Genomic DNA, 22,314 nt, shown 5'->3' on the forward strand with positions numbered 1-22,314 from the left:
TTCCAATATGGGAACAGGTCTGGCTCCATCCACTGCCAGCCTTAAAGGCTGTTAAGGCAGAACAAGACCCACAAAACACGTTCCTGACCCAGCTGGTCCCATGCCATGAGCAGGAGGAGAAAAGTCCTTGCCTGACTTGGTGCCCCGGAGCCATGCTTGCACACAAGAATCCTTTTGCTAGCAAGAGCCCCGGGATGTGAGGTCTGGGACAGCTCTTGTGGTTCCCAGGCAATGCTGGGACTTTTTGAGGAGGTCTGTGATGAAGGGAACCCTCTCCAAAGCAGCGAGAGGCAGAGGCAGCTCAGCCTGTGGCAGGTGAAGGGCTGGGAGCGCTGCTGAGATGCCCTGGAGCTCCCCTGGGCCTGGGACAGAGGATGCTGGAGCCTCGCTGAGGGAGAGCAAGGCCTGTGCTCGGAGGTGTCTGGGGTTTACCTGCTGAGGGTTAGGGTTAGCATCGCTCAGACGCTTCTCCTGCAGCACCACTTGGCTCAGCCTGGCCACAGAACCCTGGGCTCGTCAGTGCCACGGGGGAGGGAAGCTGTGGGGAGGGGGAGAGCAGCCCCAAGGCTACAGCAGCAGAGGGAAGGGCTCGCTGAGCAGAGTCCTCTCCCATCCTCCTGCTCCCTGTGTCGGTACTCGCTTTGTGAATCCTGCCTGTGGGCACCAGGCAGGGATGGAGGAGACCCTGAACCCTGTCCTGAAACAGCTCTCACCTGCCCTGAGAGAAAAACATGATAGGAAAACTCAGTGTACTCCATGGACAGGAGAAGAGAAGGGTCCAGGGCCTGAAGGGGCTCCAGGAGAGCTGGAGAGGGACTGGGGCCAAGGGCTGCAGGGCCAGGAGCCAGGGAATGGCTGCCAGGGGCAGAGGGCAGGGCTGGATCTTGGGATCTTGGGCAGGAATTGTTCCCTGGCAGGGTGGGCAGGGGCTGGGATGGAATTGCCAGAGCAGCTGGGGCTGCCCCTGGATCCCTGGCAGTGCCCAAGGCCAGGCTGGACATTGGGAGCTCCTGGGACAGTGGGAGGTGGCCCTGCCATGGCAGGGCTGGGAATGGGGGAGTTTTAAGGTCTCTTCCCACCCAAAGCACTCTGATTCCACAGCAGAACCGCTCCTGGTGTGACTGATGTGGATGGAGATGTGTCCATCCGTCTGTCCCAGCGCCGGCAGCTGCTGCTGCCCGGCCCGGCCCGGTTCCCTCAGAGCCCGGACACCGAACAGCTCCGGCCCGGTTCCCTCAGAGCCCGGACACCGAACAGCTCCGGCCCGGTTCCCTCAGAGCCCGGACACCGAACAGCCCGGACACCCGGCCCGGTTATCGGGGCTGCAGGCCCGGCTGTGGGGAGGGCTCGGGAGGGGCTGCGGCGCTGCCCGGGCCGATAGCGGCAGCCGGGAACGGCGGGCGGGGTCCGGGGAGAGCCCGGTGTGTGCGGGGCAGCCGAGCCACGGGCTGGGACACACAGCTGGGCACAGCTGGAACACCGCTGGAACACAGCTGGAACACAGCTGGAGCGCACAGCTGGGCACAGCTGGAACACCGCTGGGCACAGCTGGAACACACAGCTGGAACACACAGCTGGAGCACACAGCTGGAGCACACAGCTGGAACACACAGCTGGAATGCACAGCTGGAACACACAGCTGGAACGCACAGCTGGAATGCACAGCTGGGCACAGCTGGAACACAGTTGGAACACACCACTGGGCACAGCTGGAACACACAGCTGGAGCACACAGCTGGAACACACAGCTGGAGCACACAGCTGGAGCACACAGCTGGAACACACAGCTGGAATGCACAGCTGGAACACACAGCTGGAACGCACAGCTGGAACGCACAGCTGGGCACAGCTGGAACACAGTTGGAACACACCACTGGGCACAGCTGGAACACACAGCTGGAGCACACAGCTGGAACACACAGCTGGAGCACACAGCTGGAGCACACAGCTGGAACACACAGCTGGAATGCACAGCTGGAACACACAGCTGGAACGCACAGCTGGAACGCACAGCTGGGCACAGCTGGAACACAGTTGGAACACACCACTGGGCACAGCTGGAACACACAGCTGGAGCACACAGCTGGAACACACAGCTGGAATGCACAGCTGGAGCACACAGCTGGGCACAGCTGGAACACAGCTGGAACACACAGCTGGGCACAGCTGGAACACAGCTGGAACACACAGCTGCCTCCCTCAGCCCCGCCGTCCTGGCCCTCCCTCCCCACCGCCGTGTCCCTCCCTCCAGCTGTCCCCCTGCCGTGTCCCCTCCAGCCACAGTGTCCCTCCTGTGCTGAGCCGGACCCCAGCGAGGGCGAGGGGGAGAGCAAACCACCGAGGAGAACCTCTGCCCTAAGAGAGCTTGTCTGCAGTAAAAGTCCTGCTTTTGCCCATTTCTGGATGGTTTTGCCCCAGTTCTTGTGGTGAGGGATAACTCAGAGGCAGTTTCACTAAGATTGGCTTCCCCCCAGACATCCTGGCTCTTGTGCCTCACCTGGTGTAACCTCACACGGCTCTGGACCCCTTGGGCCGGGGGCTCCCGGGCTGAGCACGTCCTGGTAGCTCCCTTTGCAGGGACACAGGGACAGGGAGGCACCAGCAAGGCTGGGGCAGGTTCCTGGTGCATTTCTGCTGCATGCCACCCCCAGCACCCAGCAGTGTTACCCAGGACACACATTCCAAACCCCGGAGATTTCCTATGAAATTAAAGCAATACGGTGAAAGGCTCCAAGTCAATTAAAACATGTTTGTATGAGAAGTGGGGCACGTGTTGGGATTCTTGGGGCAGTCCTGGGCAGGGCCAGAAGCTGGACACCATGGGCCTTGTAGATCCTTTTCAGGAAGAATTTGCCCATGGAAAGGGAGCTCAGGCCTTGGCAGGGGCTGCCCAGGGAGCTTTGCAGTGCCCATCCCTGCAGGTGCCCAAGGAAGGGCTGGACGTGGCACTCAGGGCTCTGGGCTGGGGACAAGGTGGGCATCGGGCACAGCTGGGACTCCCTGGGCTGCGAGGGCTTTTCCAGCACCAGGGATCCTGGGATTCTGTCCCTTTCAGCTCAGGATATTCCATGTTTCTATGATTACATGGCATGAAAGCCAAGCTGGAGCAGTCAGAGCAAGGGGTGCTCCACACCTCCTGGAGTCAGACCTAGAAAATACCAAGGCTTAGATCTGGATCCTGAAATGAGAGAACTTTGTTAGGGCCAGAGAAGAATTCATTTAACCTCTGCTGCATTTCCCCTGATTGTTACAGCAGAGAAAAAAATATAGGAATATCTTTGTGCTGAGAGCAGAGTGCCTCACGCTGAAGGAAACAACTCTCCTCATGGGGAAGGCATCCAGCTCTCTGCTCTAAAATTCCAGCCTGCCTGAAGTCTCCCCTGTGGAGCCCCCACACCTCTGCTGCCTGTGGTGCCTCCCAGTATCCCTGTCCCTTCTAAGGAAAAAACTGCATTTCCAGAAATTCTTTTCTACCACGTTCAGGCAACAACCAGTCCCAGCCAGGGAAAGTTGTACAAATTGTGCTGATTCAGATGCACTTGTTGCTGCATTACTCAGATTTGTCCCTGACCACATCCTGAATGGGTTTAGAGCAGCTGCTCTGCCCCTTTCCCTAAAGTCTGGGAGCATCTGGCTTTGCTCTGCTGCTCTGGGCACCCTGTGCCAGGGCCTGCCCACCCTGCCAGGGAACAATTCCTGCCCAAGATCCCAAGATCCAGCCCTGCCCTGTGCCCCTGGCAGCCATTCCCTGGCTCCTGGCCCTGCAGCCCTTGGCCCCAGTCCCTCTCCAGTTTCTCCAGGGGCTCCTGGTGTCCCCTGCAGCCCCAGGCACGGGGCTGAGGCCAGCCCTCCCTGGGGAATCACCTCCACCTCCGAGCTCATGCCAGGCACCAGGCTAATGCCACAGCCAAAGGGGCCAGTGGGCTGCCTGGAGCTGATGTGTCCATTTACAGAGTGGCTGCAAAAGGCCATGGCCACGCCAGACTCTCCTCATGCAGAGACAAGACCCTAATCCGATTAAGTGCCTGATCCACCTGCTGTTATTCCTTTGCTATTGTGCCCATCTGAAGGGATTTAGAAGTTAAAGAGCTGCTGTGGGGATAAAACCAACCATTAAAGGGATCAGTACAGGAGAGCAGCATGGAATGGGCCTGTCTGAATGAAAATTACTTTTGCCTCTCTTCCTCCTGTTTCCTCTGCCTTCCTCCTTCCCCCTCAGCTCTTTATGGCCGTCATTAGCCATCCATGGAAAGTCACCCTGCTCCCACACCAGTAAAACCAGCCCCTGATGGGTCACAGCACGGGTCCAGACCTGCAGGCTTCTCACCACAAACCAAGCCCTTGCCTGTTTTCAACAGACTCCAGAAACCCAGAATTTATTAACCACATTTAAAGATAATATTAGTGCTGCAGTTAACACTCCTCCAGCCTCTGGGTTTGATGTTGTCCTCCCTGTCCCAGGCTCACTGTCCTGCTGCCCCTCCCTGAGCTTTTTCCTGCTGCTGGTTCAGATGCAGCAGAAAAGCATCATTATCTTTTCCCTTTTAAAGTTCAGCCTTGCAGAGCTGAAAATGAATCTCCTGTCAGAGAGGAGGCGAGTGCATTGCTGAGAATGGCCCCAGATGCAGCCTGGGTTTTAATTTCAATGCCAGGCAATTCAGGCTACAGAGAAGTAATAAATGCAGAGGCCACTGAGGCCATTTATTGTCATCCCCAGCTGGGCGAGCAGCTGCCAGCCAGCTCACGTGATGGGAATGTCTGCCTGGGAATTCAGGGCTGCACACATTCCATCGCACTCCCTGGAGCTCTGTAGGATGGATTTGGACAACTTCTGGAGTCCTCAGATCTCTTCAGCAGCACGGGTGTGTCTTGTCTCTGCTCTGTAGGTGAGGAGCTCAGCCAGCACCGGGCTCCTGACGATACCTTTATCTGCCCCACACAGCCCCTGCCCGGGCTATCAGAGCCTGCCTGGGGCTGCTGAAGGGGCCTCTCCCACCACCCAGAAATGGAAAAAATTAATAATGTCTTACAGAACCCTGTGGTGAGCAGCTAAAATGTGACTACAGATGTGAATGCCCCAGCGGGATCAGGGTGATGGGCTTGTGCCACTGTGTCTCCAATGAGATCCCAGACTGGTTTGGGTTGGGAGGGACCTTAAACCCCACCCAATGCCACCCCAGCCATGGCAGGGACAGCTCCCACTGTCCCAGGAGCTCCCAATGTCCAGCCTGGCCTTGGGCACTGCCAGGGATCCAGGGGCAGCCCCAGCTGCTCTGGCAATTCCATCCCAGCCCCTGCCCACCCTGCCAGGGAACAATTCCTGCCCAAGATCCCAAGATCCAGCCCTGCCCTCTGCCCCTGGCAGCCATTCCCTGGCTCCTATTTCTGCCTCCCCATATAAAAAGTTCCTGTCCAGCCTTCTCAGATCAGTGGTCCAGTATCAGTCTGTAACTGGAAGATTTCAGAGGTCTGGATGAGGTTTCTTAAACTGCCCACAGACAGACCCAAAGCCACAGATTCAAAGAACCATGGAATGGTTTGGGTTGGATAATCACCAGTTCCAGCTCCCTGCTACGGGCAGGGACACATTCTACCAGACCAGCTTGCTCCATCCAGCCTGCTCTGGATGCCTGACACCTCAAGCATCCCGGCTTTGCCTTTCTGAGCATGGGAGCACAGCTTCCCTGGAGGCCTGGAAGGCAGGAGAGCAGCAGTGCAGGTGACAGCCAGAGTCCAGGTGTGCCTGTAGCCACACCTCAGCCTGGGGGATGTTGCTGATGGGGCTGTGACATGGCAGGGTCCTGCTGTCCTTGTGCACGGCTTTTCATTCCCAGCAGGGAGAGATCACTGAAGGGCTCACACGGACAGAGCAGAGGAGCCTGCTCACAGCTGCAGCCCACCCTGGCAGCCCACACAGGTGTTCCTGGAAACCTGGAGCTGAGGAGGTGCCCTCTGCTTCACTGCCACCATCCCTGCAAGCGTCCCAGGCCCGGCTGGACTGGGCTTGGAGCAACCTGGCATAGGGTGCCTATGGCACATGGAACAAGATGAGCTTTAAAGTCCTTTCCAACCCAGACTATCCCATGACTCTAAAGCCCTCTCTGAGGGGTCTGTGCCTGTTGCAGGGATGGGTGGGATGTCCATGCCTGTGGTGAACAGGCAGCCAGGGCCCAAGGAGAGGGAGATAAGAGCTCCTGTGTCCTGGGCTGGCCTGTTAAGGCTCACTGCAGTGACCACTACCCGGCCAGCCCCCAGCAGGGACCCCCGCCCAGCCCAGCCAATGGCCCCGCTGGAGGGGCCGGGCAGCGCCAGGACAGGGGATAAAAACCCGGCAGGGTCTGGGCTCAGCTCCAGGCTCCGTGTCCAGCCCAGCAAAGCCACCACCATGGTGCACTGGTCAGCCGAGGAGAAGCAGCTCATCACCAGCGTCTGGGCCAAGCTCAGCGTGGAGGAGTGCGGTGCCGAGGCCCTGGCCAGGTGGGTCTGGCTCGGGAACCCGCCCCGCTCACCTGCACGGGGAAACCGCCCCAGTCCGGGGGCTTTAACCATCTGCTTCCCCCTGTGTCTCTCCCCAGGCTGCTGATCGTCTACCCCTGGACCCAGAGGTTCTTCTCTAACTTCGGGAACCTGTCCAGCCCCACGGCCATCGTCGGCAACCCCAAGGTGCGTGCCCACGGCAAGAAGGTGCTCACCTCCTTCGGGGAGGCCATCAAGAACCTGGACAACCTCAAGGGCACCTACTCCAAGCTGTCTGAGCTGCACTGCGACAAGCTGCACGTGGACCCCGAGAACTTCAGGGTGAGCTGTCCTTGGAGCCTCTGTTTCTCCTTCCTCAGAGCACCTCAGTGCCCGGGGGGGTTCCCAACAGGCATCAATAACTTGTGTGGTTGGGTTCAGTTAGCAAACAGGGCATGGCTGGCTGGAGTGGGCACTGGGGGACAGGGGAAGGCTGGGAATTCAATCATGCAGGGCAGTACCAGGCTCTGGACTGCAGGGACAAATTTGGTGACAAACACAGAGAGGTTCTCTAGAAGTCTGGGGGCCTGCACAGGCACGGCTGGAGAAAAGGAGCAGGATGTTGGCCTCTGCTTCAGCCTCTGCTTCAGCCTGGCTTTGGGGAGATAGAAGGTGGACCTGGCACTGACCCTCAGCTGAAGGAGGTGTGGGCATTCACAGCAGGAAAAGGCAAGGCAGAAAAATGTCTAGCAGCTGGGAAATGTGAGGGGAAGCAGAGATGGAGCAGGTGGATACTCGTGTCCAGGGCCAGCACGGGGCTCTTGTCCTGCAACTGACAGAGCTTCCCTGGGCACAGCCCCGGGACCCTCTGGGGGCTGGGGTCCCCTGGTGCCGGGGGGCTGTGCAGGGTGAGGGGGGCTGGCACCTGCTGACCCGATTTCCCTCTTGCCTTCCCCTCTTCAGCTCCTGGGGGACATCCTGGTCATCGTCCTGGCCACGCACCTCGCCAAGGACTTCACCCCCGCCTGCCAGGCCACGTGGCAGAAGCTGGTTGGGGTGGTGGCCCATGCCCTGGCCCACAAGTACCACTGAAGCCTCGGGAGGCATCTGTGTCTGTGACAGGCAATAAAAACTACATTTTCTGCAATTCTTTGTGTTCTGTGTCTCTGTGGGCCCTGGGCCTCTCCTCCTGGGCTATTTGCAAGGATATAAATTTGTAGAGATTCACTGATTCGGCAGAAATTTACCCCTCCATAGTTTGCTAGTGATGTATTAAATTCATCAAGAGTAGTTTCTGCATCAGTGATGGAAACTGGTGCATCCTGATCAGAGTTTGATATCTGGAATGTGTAAGATCCCAAGAGCAGGGGAAGAGCAGCTTTCAGACAGGATGGGCTATAGCCTTTTTTTACTCATTTTGGCTTAATGGAAGCACATCTTTTCACTGGAATTGAAAGTTTCTGTGTAAGCATCTCCATTTCAGCAATGTTTTTCCAGGAACAGCCTAAAAAGCAACAAGGAAAGACGGGCATGTTAGTGTCTCAAATGGTGAAACCCTTGCTTTGCATGATTTAGGAATGAATATTCTGCCTTTCTGCTGATAGAGCAGGGATTTGCATTTAACCCCTCTATCCTGCACAGCCAGGCAGGTCCAGCCCTGCCGGCAGCACCAAGGGGGAAAAGAATCAGGAAAAAAGCCCAAAATCTGAACCCAGCTTCCCTGCAGCACAGCTTCTCCCTTCACCCAGCAATGGGCGTTCCAGCAGGACTGCAGGAGGTCAGACCATTCTCAGCATTCCAGTTCAAAGCCTTGGAATTTTCCAGCAACACAGAGCTGGGTGGTGGGGGCACCCAGCAGCACCCCCAGGCCTGTTGGGGTGTCCAGGGCTGGTCCCTGGTTGGGGGCTGTGACTTTTCATCTCAGTGTCCACATCCCGACCTTTGTGCTGCCCCTCTCCTGCATGTCCCGCTGGTGACGTGGAGCACGTCCTGCTGGCTGGGCTGTGCCTGGCTGCTCCTGCTGCCCAGGGACAGGGGGTGCTGCCAGGGGGGCCCCGTGTCCCACCCTGCCAGTGACAGTCCTCCCTCTCTGGTGTGACGGAGCGAAGTTACCAATACCACCAGCCCACCTGACCCAGAACAGGTCAGGAGAGCACAGGAGAGCCCTGGATGCAGGATGTCCCTGGATCCCTGGCAGTGCCCAAGGCCAGGCTGGACACTGGGAGCAGCTGGCACAGTGGGAGGTGGCCCTGCCATGGCTGGGCTGGCACTGGGTGGGCTCTGAGGTCCCTTCCCACCCAAACCCTTCTGGGATTTTAAAACAGGAGCAAAGACACCTTCAGGACCTTCTGGCTTAAGACACAAGGCCCTGTGGAGAGTGGAGATTCTGGAGGAGAGTGGAGGCTGGCCTGGCTCCAGAGCAGAGCTGGGCACAGCTGCCACTGCTGCTGATAAGGGCTCTGTAAAGCTTGGCGGGGACACTGCTGCAATCAGGGACCAAGAAACTCTGCTTGGGGCAGAAGGGCCCTCACTGGAGCTGCCTTTGGCCCTGGGTGGGATGGTTTGTCTCTGAAAGGGAAGGTTCTTGTCCGTGGAAGGGGCCAAGACTCGAGCAGCCTGGTCTGGCAGAAGGTTCCCTGCCTGTGGCAGGGGGGTGGAATGAGATGATCTTGATGATCCCTTCCAACCTAAACCATTCCATGATCCTGTGATTCCAGGAGCTGGGAGATCTTCCACCCACACCACAGGGAGCACCCAGCTGGAAGAATGCTCGAGGGAAGGGTCCTGAGCATGGTGAAATCCATCCCAGGCTGAGAGCAGGGCCTGCTTTCCTGTCTGGGGACCAGCTGGGAATAAGCTGTCAGGTGTTGCTGGGGTTGCACTGGGCGAAAGGAGTTTTCCTTTTGACTCTGCAGACTCAGAACGAGCTACAGGAGCTGTCCCTGCTCAGCACATTGGGATGAACATTTCCCCTCCCAGCCAGTGTCCAGAGAGCTCCCTGAGCAGGCAGTCCCTGAGCTGGCAGCTCCAAAACCTCCCAGCCACGCTGCTGCCTCCCGGGCATTTAAAATCATACTTCAAATTAACTCTTTCTTATAAAAACAAATGAAGCACCAGGGTGAGCCCAAGGCTGGGACTGTCTGGGCTGTGCTTGCCTTTGGTTTTTTCCAGGTCTCACAGGGTCCAGGACTGCTCAGAGCTGGTGCAGTCCTGACCAGGCTCACCCTGCCACCCTCACAGGCACTTGGGGGCTGTATCTGCCCCAGTGGGGCTGATGGTGCCGTGGACCAGTGGCCACTGCTGCAAACAGCCTCTGGGCCAGCCCAGAACAGCAAATGTCCTTAAGATTTCTCCATGGCTGAATAATCTTCAAATTCAGAAGCCCTTGGAATTCTTTCTCAGGGAGTTTAAAGTCATGTTTGTGGCTAATGTCTGCAGGTAAGTGCCCCGGGGCACTAATGCAGCTGCTGGAGAGGTTCTCTGGATGCCCAGGGAAGCTGAGGCTGCCCTGGCAGTGCCCAAGGCCAGCCTGGAGCAGCCTGGGACAGTGGAAGGTGTCCCTGACCATGGCAGGGGGTGGCACTGGATGAGCTTTAAGGTCTGGGGTTCCACAATTCCATGTGCAAAGCACCTTGAGAGATTCACTTGGCAGGAGGGGATGGCGTTCCCCAGGCGGGTGCCAGAGCCACCCTGGGGTCCCCAGGGCTGGAGCCGCAGCTCCACCTGTGCTCGTGGCTGAGGTGATGCTTGTCCACTCCGAGACAGAGGGGGAAGGGGCCTCTCTCCCCCTTGGACAGCCTCCAAAGCCGCTATCTTTGCCCGTGCAGCCCCGCTCCCTCCCCAGCCCTGAGCCGTGGCTCCGTGGGCCGAGATTAGGCCAAGCCGTGTATAAAAATCCCCAGGGCAGCCTCGGGGCCACGTCCATCGCTCCGGGCAGCCCCTCTGCTCACACCATGGTGGACTGGACAGCCGAGGAGAAGCAGCTCATCACCGGCCTCTGGGCCAAGGTCAACGTGGCCGAGTGCGGCGCCGAGGCCCTGGCCAGGTGGGTCCGGCTCCAGAACCGGCTGCCTGCACGGGGAAACCTCTCCCTGGAACATCTGTGTCTCTATGTCTGTTCGTGTCCCTCATCTCTCCCCAGGCTGCTGATCGTCTACCCCTGGACCCAGAGGTTCTTCTCGAACTTCGGGAACCTGTCCTGCCCCACGGCCATCAGCGGCAACCCCATGGTCCGTGCCCACGGCAAGAAGGTGCTCACCTCCTTCGGGGAGGCCATCAAGAACCTGGACAGCATCAAGAAATGCTTTGCTCAGCTGAGCAAACTCCACTGCGACAAGCTGCACGTGGACCCCGAGAACTTCAGGGTGAGCCATGCTCAGCTCCAGCCCGAGGTTCCTGCTGAAGCTCTGGAGGTGCTTCGGGGGCCTCAGAGGGGTCTGACCATCAGTGAGACCTCGAGAGAAACCCTGGGGCTGCCTGAGAGCCTGGGGGGGATAGGGGCAGGAGAGGGGACAGGACAGTCATGTTTGGGGGGACAAAGAGGAGTTTTGGGGCTGGGGTCTGTGAGAGGAAGCAGCCAGGCAGCTGAACGGGGAGAAATGCAGAGACAAACGTGTCCTGGTCAGAAGGAACATCTTGGAGCAGCCAGAAGGGAAGGAACTGAGATGGGATTTAGAGGGAAGAGCTGAGCTTGGCTGTGAGGGAGTGGTTAAACTCCACTCACAGGAGTTTAAAGGAAAAACCTTGAGAGTTTTTAAGATTTTTAAGAAGGGAAAAAGAAGGGAAGGGGAAAAAAGAAGGGAAAAAAAGCACAGACAGTTTGGCAGGAGGGTTCTGAGCCTGGGGCAGCCAGGGTGGGTAAGGATGGAAAGGAAGAGGTCAACCCGGTAGAAGGCGAGGGAGAACAGCGCAGAGCAGGTGAGGGAAGGTGCTGGGGGGAGGATCCAGCACACCCAGGGACCCTGGCACGTGGCAGAGCAGGAGCTGTGCCAGGAGCCCGGTGCCCTGCACGGGGCCGGGATAAATCCACCCCTTGCTTTGCTGTGACGTCCCCAGAGACCTCAGCGGGGCTGGGGAGGGATGTGGGGCAGCAGCAGCTGACAGCTTCTTCTCCCTCCACTGCCAGCTCCTGGGTGACATCCTCATCATCGTCCTGGCTGCCAACTACGGCAAGGACTTCTCCCCCGCCTGCCAGGCCGCCTGGCAGAAGGTGGTCCGTGTGGTGGCCCACGCGCTGGCCCACGAGTACCACTGAGCTCCTGGGAGCCCTCCTGCCTGGGGAGTCCTCCTCGGGTTCTGCTGGCCTCTGACCTCCGAATAAACACCAGCTGCTCCAGCCACCAGGAGATGTCTGGCTCTTTGTGGGAATGGGGATGGAGGGACAGCGGGGCTGGGGGAGCTCGCAAACGTGGGATAACACAAGCCACGATCTCATTCATGCAAGTGAAACTTGTCTAAGGTGGAGATCCCAGGGGAATGTTCAGGACAAAACCCTAATAAACACCACAAAATACAAACAGGATTGTTTGTAAAAAACTCTGGCACTTTTTGGACACATTAGGTAACATTGCTCGGTTTAATGTTCTAGGACTTTCACAAAGTGAGTGGAGTGGGGCTGTACAAAAGTGTGCAGTGGGAGAAGTGCCAGGGAGAGTGGGGCCATGGCTCGTAACTTCCTGCGTGTGGCCTTCTCTTGGCATGGGGGTTTTTAAAGTCACTCTTAGATTAGCAAAGGCAGAATGTGACAGACACGGTTGGATGTGTATTACCTAAAAACCTGTAGGAAAAGAACATGAAGAAGAAAGAAGAAGGGACAAGGGACAACACCCAAAATCCTCCATCTTGTCTCCTGTTCTCTAAACTACTTTTTCACCCAGTGATTTAAAAAACTTTCTAATCTACACACTTACACTTTTAGCTTTTTCTATCTAACTTTAACATTTGTTTTCATGTATCACCATGAAAACATGCTCATGAATTTCATATTATATGAAATTCAATGTTTTTCTAGATCTTATAACTAAGTATTAGAAACAAGGGCATAAACTCTGTATTCCAGACTCCAACAGGATGGGATTTGGACAAAACCTGGGTTAGTGGAAGGTTACAGGCAGGGCATGGGACTGGATGAGATTTAAGGTCCCTTCCAGCCCAAACCAGTCTGGGATCCTGTGATTCCATGAAACACCAGTGTTGGCTGCAGAGGGCTGGGGAACACTGTCACCCCCAGACTGACCCCGGTCCTTTGGCCAAGCCCCCTCCTGCAGGAGCAGGAACTCAAACACTTTGCTCCAAGGTCATCCAGACCCCACCAGGGCATTCTTGTGCCCCATGAGCTCCATCCCTGTCCCCTGCACGCCACCTCCCACCTCCAGCTGGGTGCAGGAGCAGAAGAGCAGCCCCAGGAGACCCGGCTGCCTCTCAGGAACACCAGTGATCACCGGGCTGTGGAACCCCTGGGTCAGGCACTGTCTCAGGCTGCACATCTGTGCCGATGATTTTTCTTCCTGGAAAGGGAGCTCAGGCCTTGGCAGGGGCTGCCCAGGGAGCTTTGCAGTGCCCATCCCTGCAGGTGCCCAAGGAAAGGCTGGACGTGGCACTCAGGGCTCTGGGCTGGGGACAAGGTGGGCATCGGGCACAGCTGGGACTCCCTGGGCTGCGAGGGCTTTTCCAGCCCCTGGGATCCTGGGATTCTGTGGGATCCCAGTAATCCCAGTCTTCCCAGCTCTCCTCATGCCCTGTGAGCCAACCCCCTGCACTTGGTTTGCCCTGGGTTATAAGCTCTCCTTTCCAGGACCTTTGCCAAGAGGTTCTCTGAGACAGGAGCTCCCTCTTGGCTGCAAGGCCTTGCCGTGCTTTTAGCAGTGTCATCCTGAAGTTAATCAAACTCTTAAAGAGCTGATGGGAGAGCAGAGGCAGTGCCCAAAGCCTCACAGGTCCTGCAAGAAGAGGAGAAGGAGAAACTGGTGAATTCAGAGAGCCCAAGAGCCCCAGGTCCGCAGCTGGGTGGGCACCATCCCGGGGGCTCCCCTGGGAGCTGGGACTCTGTGTGGAGATAAAGCCACCCTGCAGCGGGGCTGCAAATCAGAGGCTGGGTGGCCAGCCCAGCCCAGCGCTGGATCTGGGCACCCTGCCCTGGGGCCCCACCCTGATGCTGGCTCCCCTCCCTGGGGCGCCAGGCTGGGCCCCCCAGCCCAGCCAATGGAGGGGCGCTCGGGGGAGAGGAGGGGCGCAGCGCAGCGCATAAAAGCGGGCCGGGAGAGCGGCTGTCCAGCGTGCCATCCTTCGGGAGCAAGAGCCCAGACTTCCTCCGCAGCCAGCACACGACCCACCTGCCAGCACCATGGTGCAGTGGACAGCCGAGGAGAAGCAGCTCATCACCGGCCTCTGGGGGAAGGTCAATGTCGCCGAGTGCGGCGGCGAGGCCCTGGCCAGGTAGGTCCAGCTCCGGGAACCTGCTGCCTGCACGGGGAAACCTCTCCTGTCACGGGAGCGTCGGTGTGACCGTGTCTGTGTCTCTCCCCAGGCTGCTGATCGTCTACCCCTGGACCCAGAGGTTCTTCGCCTCCTTCGGGAACCTGTCCAGCGCCACCGCCATCGTCGGCAACCCCAAGGTGCAGGCCCACGGCAAGAAGGTGCTCACCTCCTTCGGGGAGGCCGTCAAGAACCTGGACAGCATCAAGAACACCTTCTCCCAGCTGTCCGAGCTGCACTGCGACAAGCTGCACGTGGACCCCGAGAACTTCAGGGTGAGCTGTGCCCTGAGCTCCCCATTGCAGCGTCTCCCCTAAGCCTGAGCCCAGGGCAGGAGGGAAGGGGCTGGGGGCTGCCATGGGGAGGTGCAGGGGGACAGAGGGAAGGGATGTGGTGCAGCCTGCTGGGAAGGCAGAGGGGTGGCAGGGGCTGCGGGACGGGGACGGGAAGGGGAGGACGTGGTGTCAGCGAGGGAATGGAGAACAAAGTGAAAGCAGCTGTTGAGCAGGAAGAGGTTTGAGCCAGGGGGAGGAGAAGGAGCAAGAGCAAAGTCTTGGCACAGAGGAGGACAGAGAGATGAGTGAGGAGCAGGAGGTGGCGGCTGGATGGCAAAAGCCAAAGAGCATCTACCGAGAGAGAACTTTGGCTGAAGGTATCTCAGTGGGGAATAAACCCCACCGTTTGTCCCTGGGCTGGGGCTGGCAGGAATCCCCTGTGCCAGCATGAGCTCCCTGTTTGTGCCACGGCTCTGTGGGGCCAAGCTCCGGCTCCTGCTGTGCCTGGAGCTTGGCTGGGTCTTCTGCTCGAGAGAAACTCCAAAACAAAGCCAGAAGGGACAAAGAAAAATTTAGTCCAAAAAACCCTGAAGAATTTTTGGTTACTCTTCCCCTGAGGTAGCAGAACACAAACCTTTAGAGACAGAGCAGAGACCAAGTTTAAGGTGCATCTTAAGAAGGAGCTGGGGGAGGTTTTTAAGACTGCAGATTTCCCGGAGGCTTCCCTGTCCGTAATGTGAGCGCTCGTGTGGGGACGTACAGGGCATTGCTAACCTGCTCGTGTCCCCACAGCTCCTGGGTGACATCCTGATCATCGTCCTGGCCGCCCACTTCGGCAAGGATTTCACTCCCGACTGCCAGGCCGCCTGGCAGAAGCTGGTGCGCGTGGTTGCCCACGCTCTGGCCCGCAAATACCACTGAAGAGCCGCAGGAGTGGCCGGCGGCGCCCGCGGAGCCCACGGAGCCCGCGGAGCGCGCTGCCAGCCTGAGCCAACAGCTTCTAACAGCCAAATAAAGCTCATCCTGTGAAGTCTCCTGTGCGTCTGAGCGTTCCTGGGGGGATGGAGGGCTTGGGGGGCACGGCTGGCTGGGCCGTCAGCCTCAGCAGGGTCACAGAAAGCACCCCTGCCTTTGTTCTGGGTGGTTTTGTTGGTTTGTGTGGGATTTGCCTCTGGAAATTGTGCTTTCAGGATGCTGGCTTGATAAAGTCCTGCCACCCCGGGGTCACACACCGGGGACTTTGCACGGAGGAACTGCTCAGAATTTTACTGTAGAACCTGCATGTCTCTCTTAGACGAGGGAAACTGAGAGGAGTCGTATTTTTCTGAGGGGAAGATAAATTGAAGACTTTCATCTACCCTGGCTCATCCCTGGCATAAAAGCTACCCAAAATCAGCTGAGTCACACAGGCCCAGCAGCCAGCTGGGTGGGGGCAGGTTGGAGATAAACATTTTGCTATCAAGGCCTGTCCAGACTTTGTTTATTCGCGTCCCTCCCACCCTGCACCACCCACTCTGCAATTTGGGGGGGCCCAATTCTGCCAAGAGCAGCGACTTAATTTCCTGGATGGGAGTCCTGGGTGGGTTTAGGTGTCTGCAGAGCAGGGCTTTCGGGTAGGGTTTGTTCTTGGCTTGGGAAGCACATCTGAGCAGAGCATGACGCGGCAAAAGCTCGGCTGGAAGGATGCACTCCCTTCTAAGGGAGAGCATCGGGCAAAGCTGTTCATCCCAGCATTTCTGGCACCCAGCCTGCACCGTGCTCTGTCTCTGCCTCACCCACATCTCTGGGCACTCCAGTCCCTGCCCCTGACGCACGGGAAGGTGTTGGAAGCGCCTGTGAGCCATAAATGCCCTTTCTCAGTCACGACGCCCAAAGACAGAGGCATTCTGTCCCTGCTGCCGAGGTACACACGCGGAAGGAGAAGATTCACAGCAAATCCCAAAGGATTTCTCTCCCTGCAGGGAGACTGGGCAGGCTCAGAGTCACCAAACCCCCAGATACTTCATGACTTTTCATCGGCTTCGTGACTATGATCATGATTGTTCATGGACTTCAGGCAGAGATGAGTGAACTGCTTGAATGAGCAGGACTCATCCTGCAGGTGAGGTGTTGGGGTAGGAAGGGCAGCAGAGCTGGAGAGGGACTGGGGACAAGGCACAGAGTGCCAGGAGCCAGGGAATGGCTGCCAGGGGCAGAGGGCAGGGCTGGATCTTGGGATCTTGGGCAGGAATTGTTCCCTGGCAGGGTGGGCAGGGGCTGGGATGGAATTGCCAGAGCAGCTGGGGCTGCCCCTGGATCCCTGGCAGTGCCCAAGGCCAGGCTGGACATTGGGAGCTCCTGGGACAGTGGGAGGTGTCCCTGCCATGGCAGGGGTGGCACTGGGTGGGATTTGAGGTCCCTCCATCCCAACCCATTCCATCATTCCAGATCCTACAACCTGAGCAGACCTCCAAGGTTCTGGCATCCCCTGCACCAGGATGGGAGCAGCTCTCCCTGGTGCTGCCTTCACTCCCATCTCCATTCCCAGCTGGGATGACACCCTGCTCCAAGTGCCCCAGCACAGAAATCCTGTGGGATCTCCTCTCCCCACGCTGCTTTTCCTGCTCCCATTCCTGGTGCCAGAACATCCCTGTGGGCAGCACCCAGCTCCTGGTGGGGCTGGTGAGGGGCTGCAGGAGGGTGGGTGCTGGTGGCAGGTCCTGGTGGGGGGCTGCAGGAGGGTGGGTGCTGGTGGCAGCCTGGCAGACTTTTCCCTGCACATCCCCTCTTCCTGCCTGGGCCAGGCTGAGCCCGACTGGATTTGTCATGGTGCTCCAGCCCCCAGCTGTGGGAACTGGATTTTCTGGAGAAAAGGCAGATGTAAGCAAATCTAATGAAGATTATCCTTTCCTAATTCACTAAAAATAAAGTCTACAATTAGCATGGGAAAAAGATATTGTCAGGCTGGAGATCTCCCTTGCTATTTGCTTTCTTTTAATTGCTTTTCCTGCCGTATTTTCAGTGCAGAAGACACTTAGCAGGAGATGGTCCCTGGAGGAAGTGGTGATGTGTGAGAGGAGCTTGGTTATCCCTGTGGCTCTGCTGCAGCCTGCTCAGCCCAGTCTGACAGGACTCAGCAGCTCTTCCTTAGCCCAGCCCAAACCCTCTGGAAAACAACAGGAAAACAGTGCACTGACCCTGGCACCTTTGGGATTAAAACCTCTGCCTGATTTCAGCAGGAATGGCGTTTCTTGGGGCTTTATGGAGAAAACAAAAGAGGAAATCTCCCCAGGGCATTGCTCCGGGACAGGGTGCTTCACCCCTGGCATGCCCCAGGGCGTGTCAGGGGAACCCAAACATCTCCAGGAGAGGGGGAATGTGGAACTTGGCAGGTTCAGGAGGGGCTCCCCCACACACTGGGCATCCCTGAGCTGAGCTTTTGATGTTTTTAGAGCCCACAGCAGAACCTGCAGCAACAAACCTGGTGTTCCAAGCCCGTTTCACTGCTCTTTTTGGATGTGGCTGATGGCAGCAGGAATGGGTTGATACTGTCTCATCCTGTCCCAGCCAAGGGGACACCACTGGGTGGGCCTTGCCCAGCATGGGTGAGCTTTAAGGTCCCTCCAAACCTTTATTTAAGGTCCTTCCAACCCAGAAGCATTCTGAGCTTCTGTCTTTTAGGATATCTTGAATTGGAAGGGACCAACCCTGATAGCTGAAGTCCAGCTGTGATCCTTCTGCTCCAAAAGGCACAAATGAACCAAGGGGGTCAAGTTCTGTTCCAGGAGAAGGAGAATGGGGCTAATGCAGGTTTTGGCTGCAGAGCCTGAGCAGCCTCTGAGCAGCTGCAGCACACTCCTGGGGGTGCAAGGACACCCTGGGCAGGGCAGGGTCCTGCAGGGTTTGCTGACTTCAGACCCCTCTGAGATCGTGGCTCTGCTTTGGCCCAAACGTTCACCACTCCATGGACACCAGGCAGAGCCCGGTGTTCAGAGAGCTGGGGCACGAGGCTCAGAGCTCAGAGCTCAGAGCCTGAGCCCCTGCCCGTGGCCAGTGCTGATGGATCATTGCTGGGGCTCCTGCAGGGGCCCGTGCTGGAGCGTGGAAGGACCACCCTCACCGAGGGGATGGGATAAAGCTCTGGAGCTCGGGATAACCAGAGGTCCCTTCTCAGTGCCAGCCCCTCCTGCTCCCCCGGTGTTCTTGCTGTCCAGGAACAGCCTCAAGGACACCTGCTCCCCTCTGTCCGAGCTCGTGGACCCCGAGAACTTCAGGGCTGTGTCTGCAGCCCCAGCCCTGCCCTGGGCTGTGTGGGAGAGCCAGACCTCGCTGTTCCTCTCTCCAGGGACACGCTCTTGGGCTGGTGGGGAAGCATCCCTGTGCAGTACCCAGGAGGGAGGGGTGATGCTTTGTGCAGTGACTTTCTCCCTAAAATGCCCCGTTTTTAGTGCCAGCCCAGCACAGGGGAGGGCAGCTATGGAGAGATGGTTACCTGGAGGAGATGTGGCTGGGGAACAGCCCCAGGGGAAGGAAGGTGCAGCCTGGCATGCAGGAGTGGGAGCAGAGGGAAGCTCAGCAGGGCATTTCAGGAAACCCAAACTCCCTCAGCAAGAGAGGCAGAACCAAGGAGCAGGGTCCTGCCTTGCCCAGCACGGGGCATCCACACTTCCCCCTTCTCCAAAACTTTTAATTCAGAAGGGATCATTCTCTTCACTTATGCCTAAAGACAAAAAGAAAAAAAAAATAGCGTTTTTCAGGGTGGGTCTCAGGCCAAACCCGAATGCTTTTGGAAAAGGGGGAAATACTTCAAGGTTCCTTCCGGTTGTGTTTTATTTTATTTGTAGGAATGAAATTTCTGTTTTCCCTAAACCCAGAGGTGTCTGTGGAAATACTGAGGATTCTGTTGTGGCAGGGAGCAGGGAGTGAGCCATGCCCGTAACCAGGGGCTGAGGAGGAGGAGGAGGAGAAGGAGGAAGGAGGAAGGAGGAAGGAGGAAGGAGGAAGGAGGAAGGAGGAAGGAGGAAGGAGGAGGGTGTGGTGCATGAGAGCCCTTTCAGGAGGGCAGTTCTGCCTCGGGGAGAGGTCAGGGTTCCTTGGGGAGGAACCTGTGGGCTGCAGGTGGTGTCTGGGGGGACAGGAAGGAGAGGGCCCGGGGAGGGGGAAAATGCAGCAGGAAACCAGGGAGACATAAAGGAGAAGCTGTCTGGAGCCAAGGGGCACAGGAGGGTGGCAGAGGGGGTTCCGGTGCCAGCAGAGCCTTGGTGCCAGCGGGTCCGGCAGCTCGGCCCCAGCCGGGATCCCCTGAGCAGCTCTGGCTCCTCTCCTGCTGCAGCTCCTTGGGACATCCCCGCGTCCATCCCCGCGTCCATCCCCGCGTCCATCCCCGTGTCCATCCCCGCGTCCATCCTCGCGTCCATCCCCGCGTCCATCCTTGCGTCCATCCCCGTGTCCATCCCCGTGTCCATCCCCGCGTCCATCCCCGCGTCCATCCCCGCGTCCATCCCCGTGTCCATCCTCGTGTCCATCCTCGCGTCCATCCCCGCGTCCATCCCCGCGTCCATCCTCGCGTCCATCCCCGTGTCCATCCCCGTGTCCATCCTCGTGTCCATCCCCGCGTCCATCCCCGCGTCCATCCTCGCGTCCATCCCCGCGTCCATCCCCGCGTCCATCCCCGTGGTCCATCCCCGTGTCCATCCCCGTGTCCATCCCCGCGTCCATCCCCGCGTTCATCCCCGCGTCCATCCTCGCGTCCATCCCCGTGTCCATCCCCGTGTCCATCCCCGTGTCCATCCTCGCGTCCATCCCCGTGTCCATCCCCGTGTCCATCCCCGTGTCCATCCCCGTGTCCATCCCCCTGTCCATCCCCCTGTCCATCCCCCTGTCCATCCCCGTGTCCATCCCCGTGTCCATCCCCGTGTCCATCCCGTGTCCATCCCCGCGTCCATCCCCGCGTCCATCCCCGTGTCCATCCCCGTGTCCATCCTCGTGTCCATCCCCGTGTCCAGCCGGGCCGGGAGCTCAGCCCTGCTCGCCCGGCAGAGCCTGGCGGCTGCGGTGGCTCACAGGAACCCCTGAACACCCCGGGCGGTGCCCCCGAGCGACCCCGACCCCAAATAAACCCGTCTGTCGGCTCCTGTGCAGCGTGTCCGTCTGTCCGTGTGTGTCCGTCTGTCAGCGTGTCAGTGTGTGTGTCAGTGTGTCGGTGTGTCAATGTGTGTCAGTGTGTGTGTCAGTGTGTGTCAATGTGTGTCAGTGTGTGTGTCCGTGTGTCGGTGTGTCAATGTGTGTCAGTGTGTGTGTCCGTGTGTCGGTGTGTCCGTGTGTGTCCGTCTGTCCGTCTGTCCCCGTGTGTGTGTCCGTGTTGGGCACCGCGGGGCTGGGGCTGCCCTGGGAACGCGGTGCCATCCGCTGGGACAGCCCAGGATCCCCGAGCTCTCCGGTACAGGATTCCCGAGCTCTCTGAGCTCTCTGGTACAGGATTCCCCAGCTCTCCGGTACAGGATCCCTCAGCTCTCCGGTACAGGATTCCCGAGCTCTCTGGTACAGGATCCCCGAGCTCTCTGGTACAGGATTCCTGAGCTCTCCAGTACAGGATTCCTGAGCTCTCTGAGCTCTCTGGTACAGGATTCCCCAGCTCTCTGGTACAGGATCCCTGAGCTCTCCGGTACAGGATCCCCTAGCTGTCCAGTACAGGATTCCTGAGCTCTCTGAGCTCTCCAGTACAGGATTCCCAAGCTCTCCGGTACAGGATCCCCAAGCTCTCCCAGCTCTCTGGTACAGGATTCCCCAGCTCTCCCAGCTCTCTGGTACAGGATCCCCAAGCTCTCCCAGCTCTCTGGTACAGGATTCCCCAGCTCTCCCAGCTCTCTGGTACAGGATTCCCCAGCTCTCCCAGCTCTCTGGTACAGGATCCCCAAGCTCTCCCAGCTCTCTGGTACAGGATTCCCCAGCTCTCCCAGCTCTCTGGTACAGGATTCCCCAGCTCTCCCAGCTCTCTGGTACAGGATCCCCAAGCTCTCCCAGCTCTCTGGTACAGGATTCCCCAGCTCTCCCAGCTCTCCGGTACAGGATTCCTGAGCTCTCTGAGCTCTCCGGTACAGGATTCCCAAGCTCTCCGGTACAGGATTCCTGAGCTCTCCGGTACAGGATCCCCGAGCTCTCTGGTACAGGATCCCCGAGCTCTCTGGTACAGGATCCCCGAGCTCTCTGGTACAGGATCCCCGAGCTCTCTGGTACAGGATCCCCGAGCTCTCTGGTACAGGATCCCCGAGCTCTCTGGTACAGGATTCCCCAGCTCTCCGGTACAGGATCCCCAAGCTCTCCCAGCTCTCCGGTACAGGATTCCTGAGCTCTCTGAGCTCTCTGGTACAGGATTCCCCAGCTCTCCGGTACAGGATCCCCGAGCTCTCTGGTACAGGATTCCCAAGCTCTCCGGTTCAGGATCCCCAAGCTCTCCCAGCTCTCCGGTACAGGATCCCCGAGCTCTCTGGTACAGGATCCCCGAGCTCTCTGGTACAGGATTCCCGAGCTCTCTGGTACAGGATTCCCCAGCTCTCCCGGCTCTCTCCTGCGGGGCAGCCGAGGTTCAGGGGCTGGTGGACACTCGGTGGGATGGGCTGACCTCTCCGGGAGGGCCCTGGGAACGGAATCGTGAATCACAAAATGTCCTGAGTGGGATGAGACCCAAAAGAATCATTGAGTCCAGCCCCTGGCTGTGCACAGAACAGCCCCAGAATCCCACCATGTGCTTGGAGCACAAAATTCCCTGATCAAGGTGCTGCTGCCCCCAGGGAACTGGGACCTGCTCCTGGTACCTGATCCAGGAGAAAGGCTTTGAACTCAGACCCCTGCGAGCTCTGAAGATGCTGGAGAGAGACAATTGCCAAGGGCTGCAGGGCCAGGAGCCAGGGAATGGCTGCCAGGGGCAGAGGGCAGGGCTGGATCTTGGGATCTTGGGCAGGAATTGTTCCCTGGCAGGGTGGGCAGGGGCTGGGATGGAATTGCCAGAGCAGCTGGGGCTGCCCCTGGATCCCTGGCAGTGCCCAAGGCCAGGCTGGACATTGGGAGCTCCTGGGACAGTGGGAGCTGTCCCTGCCATGGCTGGGGGGCACTGAGTGGGCTCTGAGGTCCC

General features: G+C 58.5%; 4 protein-coding genes and 1 long non-coding RNA gene across 5 annotated transcripts; 4 read left to right on the forward strand and 1 right to left on the reverse strand.

Moving 5' to 3' along the window:
• Window positions 1-2,535: 2,535 nt before the first annotated feature.
• LOC111942842 (hemoglobin subunit rho) lies at window positions 2,536-7,601 on the forward strand. Its single transcript, XM_023945916.2, has 3 exons — window positions 2,536-6,477; window positions 6,576-6,798; window positions 7,420-7,601. The coding sequence occupies exons 1-3, from the start codon at window positions 6,128-6,130 to the stop codon at window positions 7,546-7,548; spliced, it is 702 nt and encodes a 233-aa protein (XP_023801684.2). The 5' UTR covers window positions 2,536-6,127; the 3' UTR covers window positions 7,549-7,601.
• Window positions 7,602-10,337: 2,736 nt separating this feature from the next.
• On the forward strand, window positions 10,338-11,795 carry LOC111942849 (hemoglobin subunit beta-like). The gene is made up of 3 exons (XM_023945922.2): window positions 10,338-10,501; window positions 10,598-10,820; window positions 11,582-11,795. Exons 1-3 carry the CDS (start codon window positions 10,410-10,412, stop codon window positions 11,708-11,710), a joined length of 444 nt encoding a protein of 147 aa, XP_023801690.1. The 5' UTR covers window positions 10,338-10,409; the 3' UTR covers window positions 11,711-11,795.
• Window positions 11,796-12,014: 219 nt separating this feature from the next.
• On the reverse strand, window positions 12,015-13,336 carry LOC111942874 (uncharacterized). The gene is made up of 2 exons (XR_002870730.2): window positions 13,253-13,336; window positions 12,015-12,232 (listed from the first exon to the last, which is right to left on the reverse strand). It is a non-coding gene; the product is annotated as an uncharacterized LOC111942874 (long non-coding RNA).
• A 205-nt stretch (window positions 13,337-13,541) lies between these two features.
• On the forward strand, window positions 13,542-15,237 carry LOC111942862 (hemoglobin subunit beta). Its single transcript, XM_023945927.2, has 3 exons — window positions 13,542-13,890; window positions 13,982-14,204; window positions 14,997-15,237. Exons 1-3 carry the CDS (start codon window positions 13,799-13,801, stop codon window positions 15,123-15,125), a joined length of 444 nt encoding a protein of 147 aa, XP_023801695.1. The 5' UTR covers window positions 13,542-13,798; the 3' UTR covers window positions 15,126-15,237.
• A 2,547-nt stretch (window positions 15,238-17,784) lies between these two features.
• Window positions 17,785-22,151, forward strand: LOC147653867 (uncharacterized). Its single transcript, XM_086879449.1, has 2 exons — window positions 17,785-17,788; window positions 19,493-22,151. The coding sequence occupies exons 1-2, from the start codon at window positions 17,785-17,787 to the stop codon at window positions 20,644-20,646; spliced, it is 1,158 nt and encodes a 385-aa protein (XP_086735575.1). The 3' UTR covers window positions 20,647-22,151.
• The last annotated feature ends 163 nt before the right edge of the window (window positions 22,152-22,314 follow it).

This window comes from Cyanistes caeruleus, chromosome 3, assembly GCF_971803275.1.
Source record: "Cyanistes caeruleus chromosome 3, bCyaCae1.hap1.1, whole genome shotgun sequence".
Taxonomy (NCBI): Eukaryota; Metazoa; Chordata; class Aves; order Passeriformes; family Paridae; genus Cyanistes; species Cyanistes caeruleus.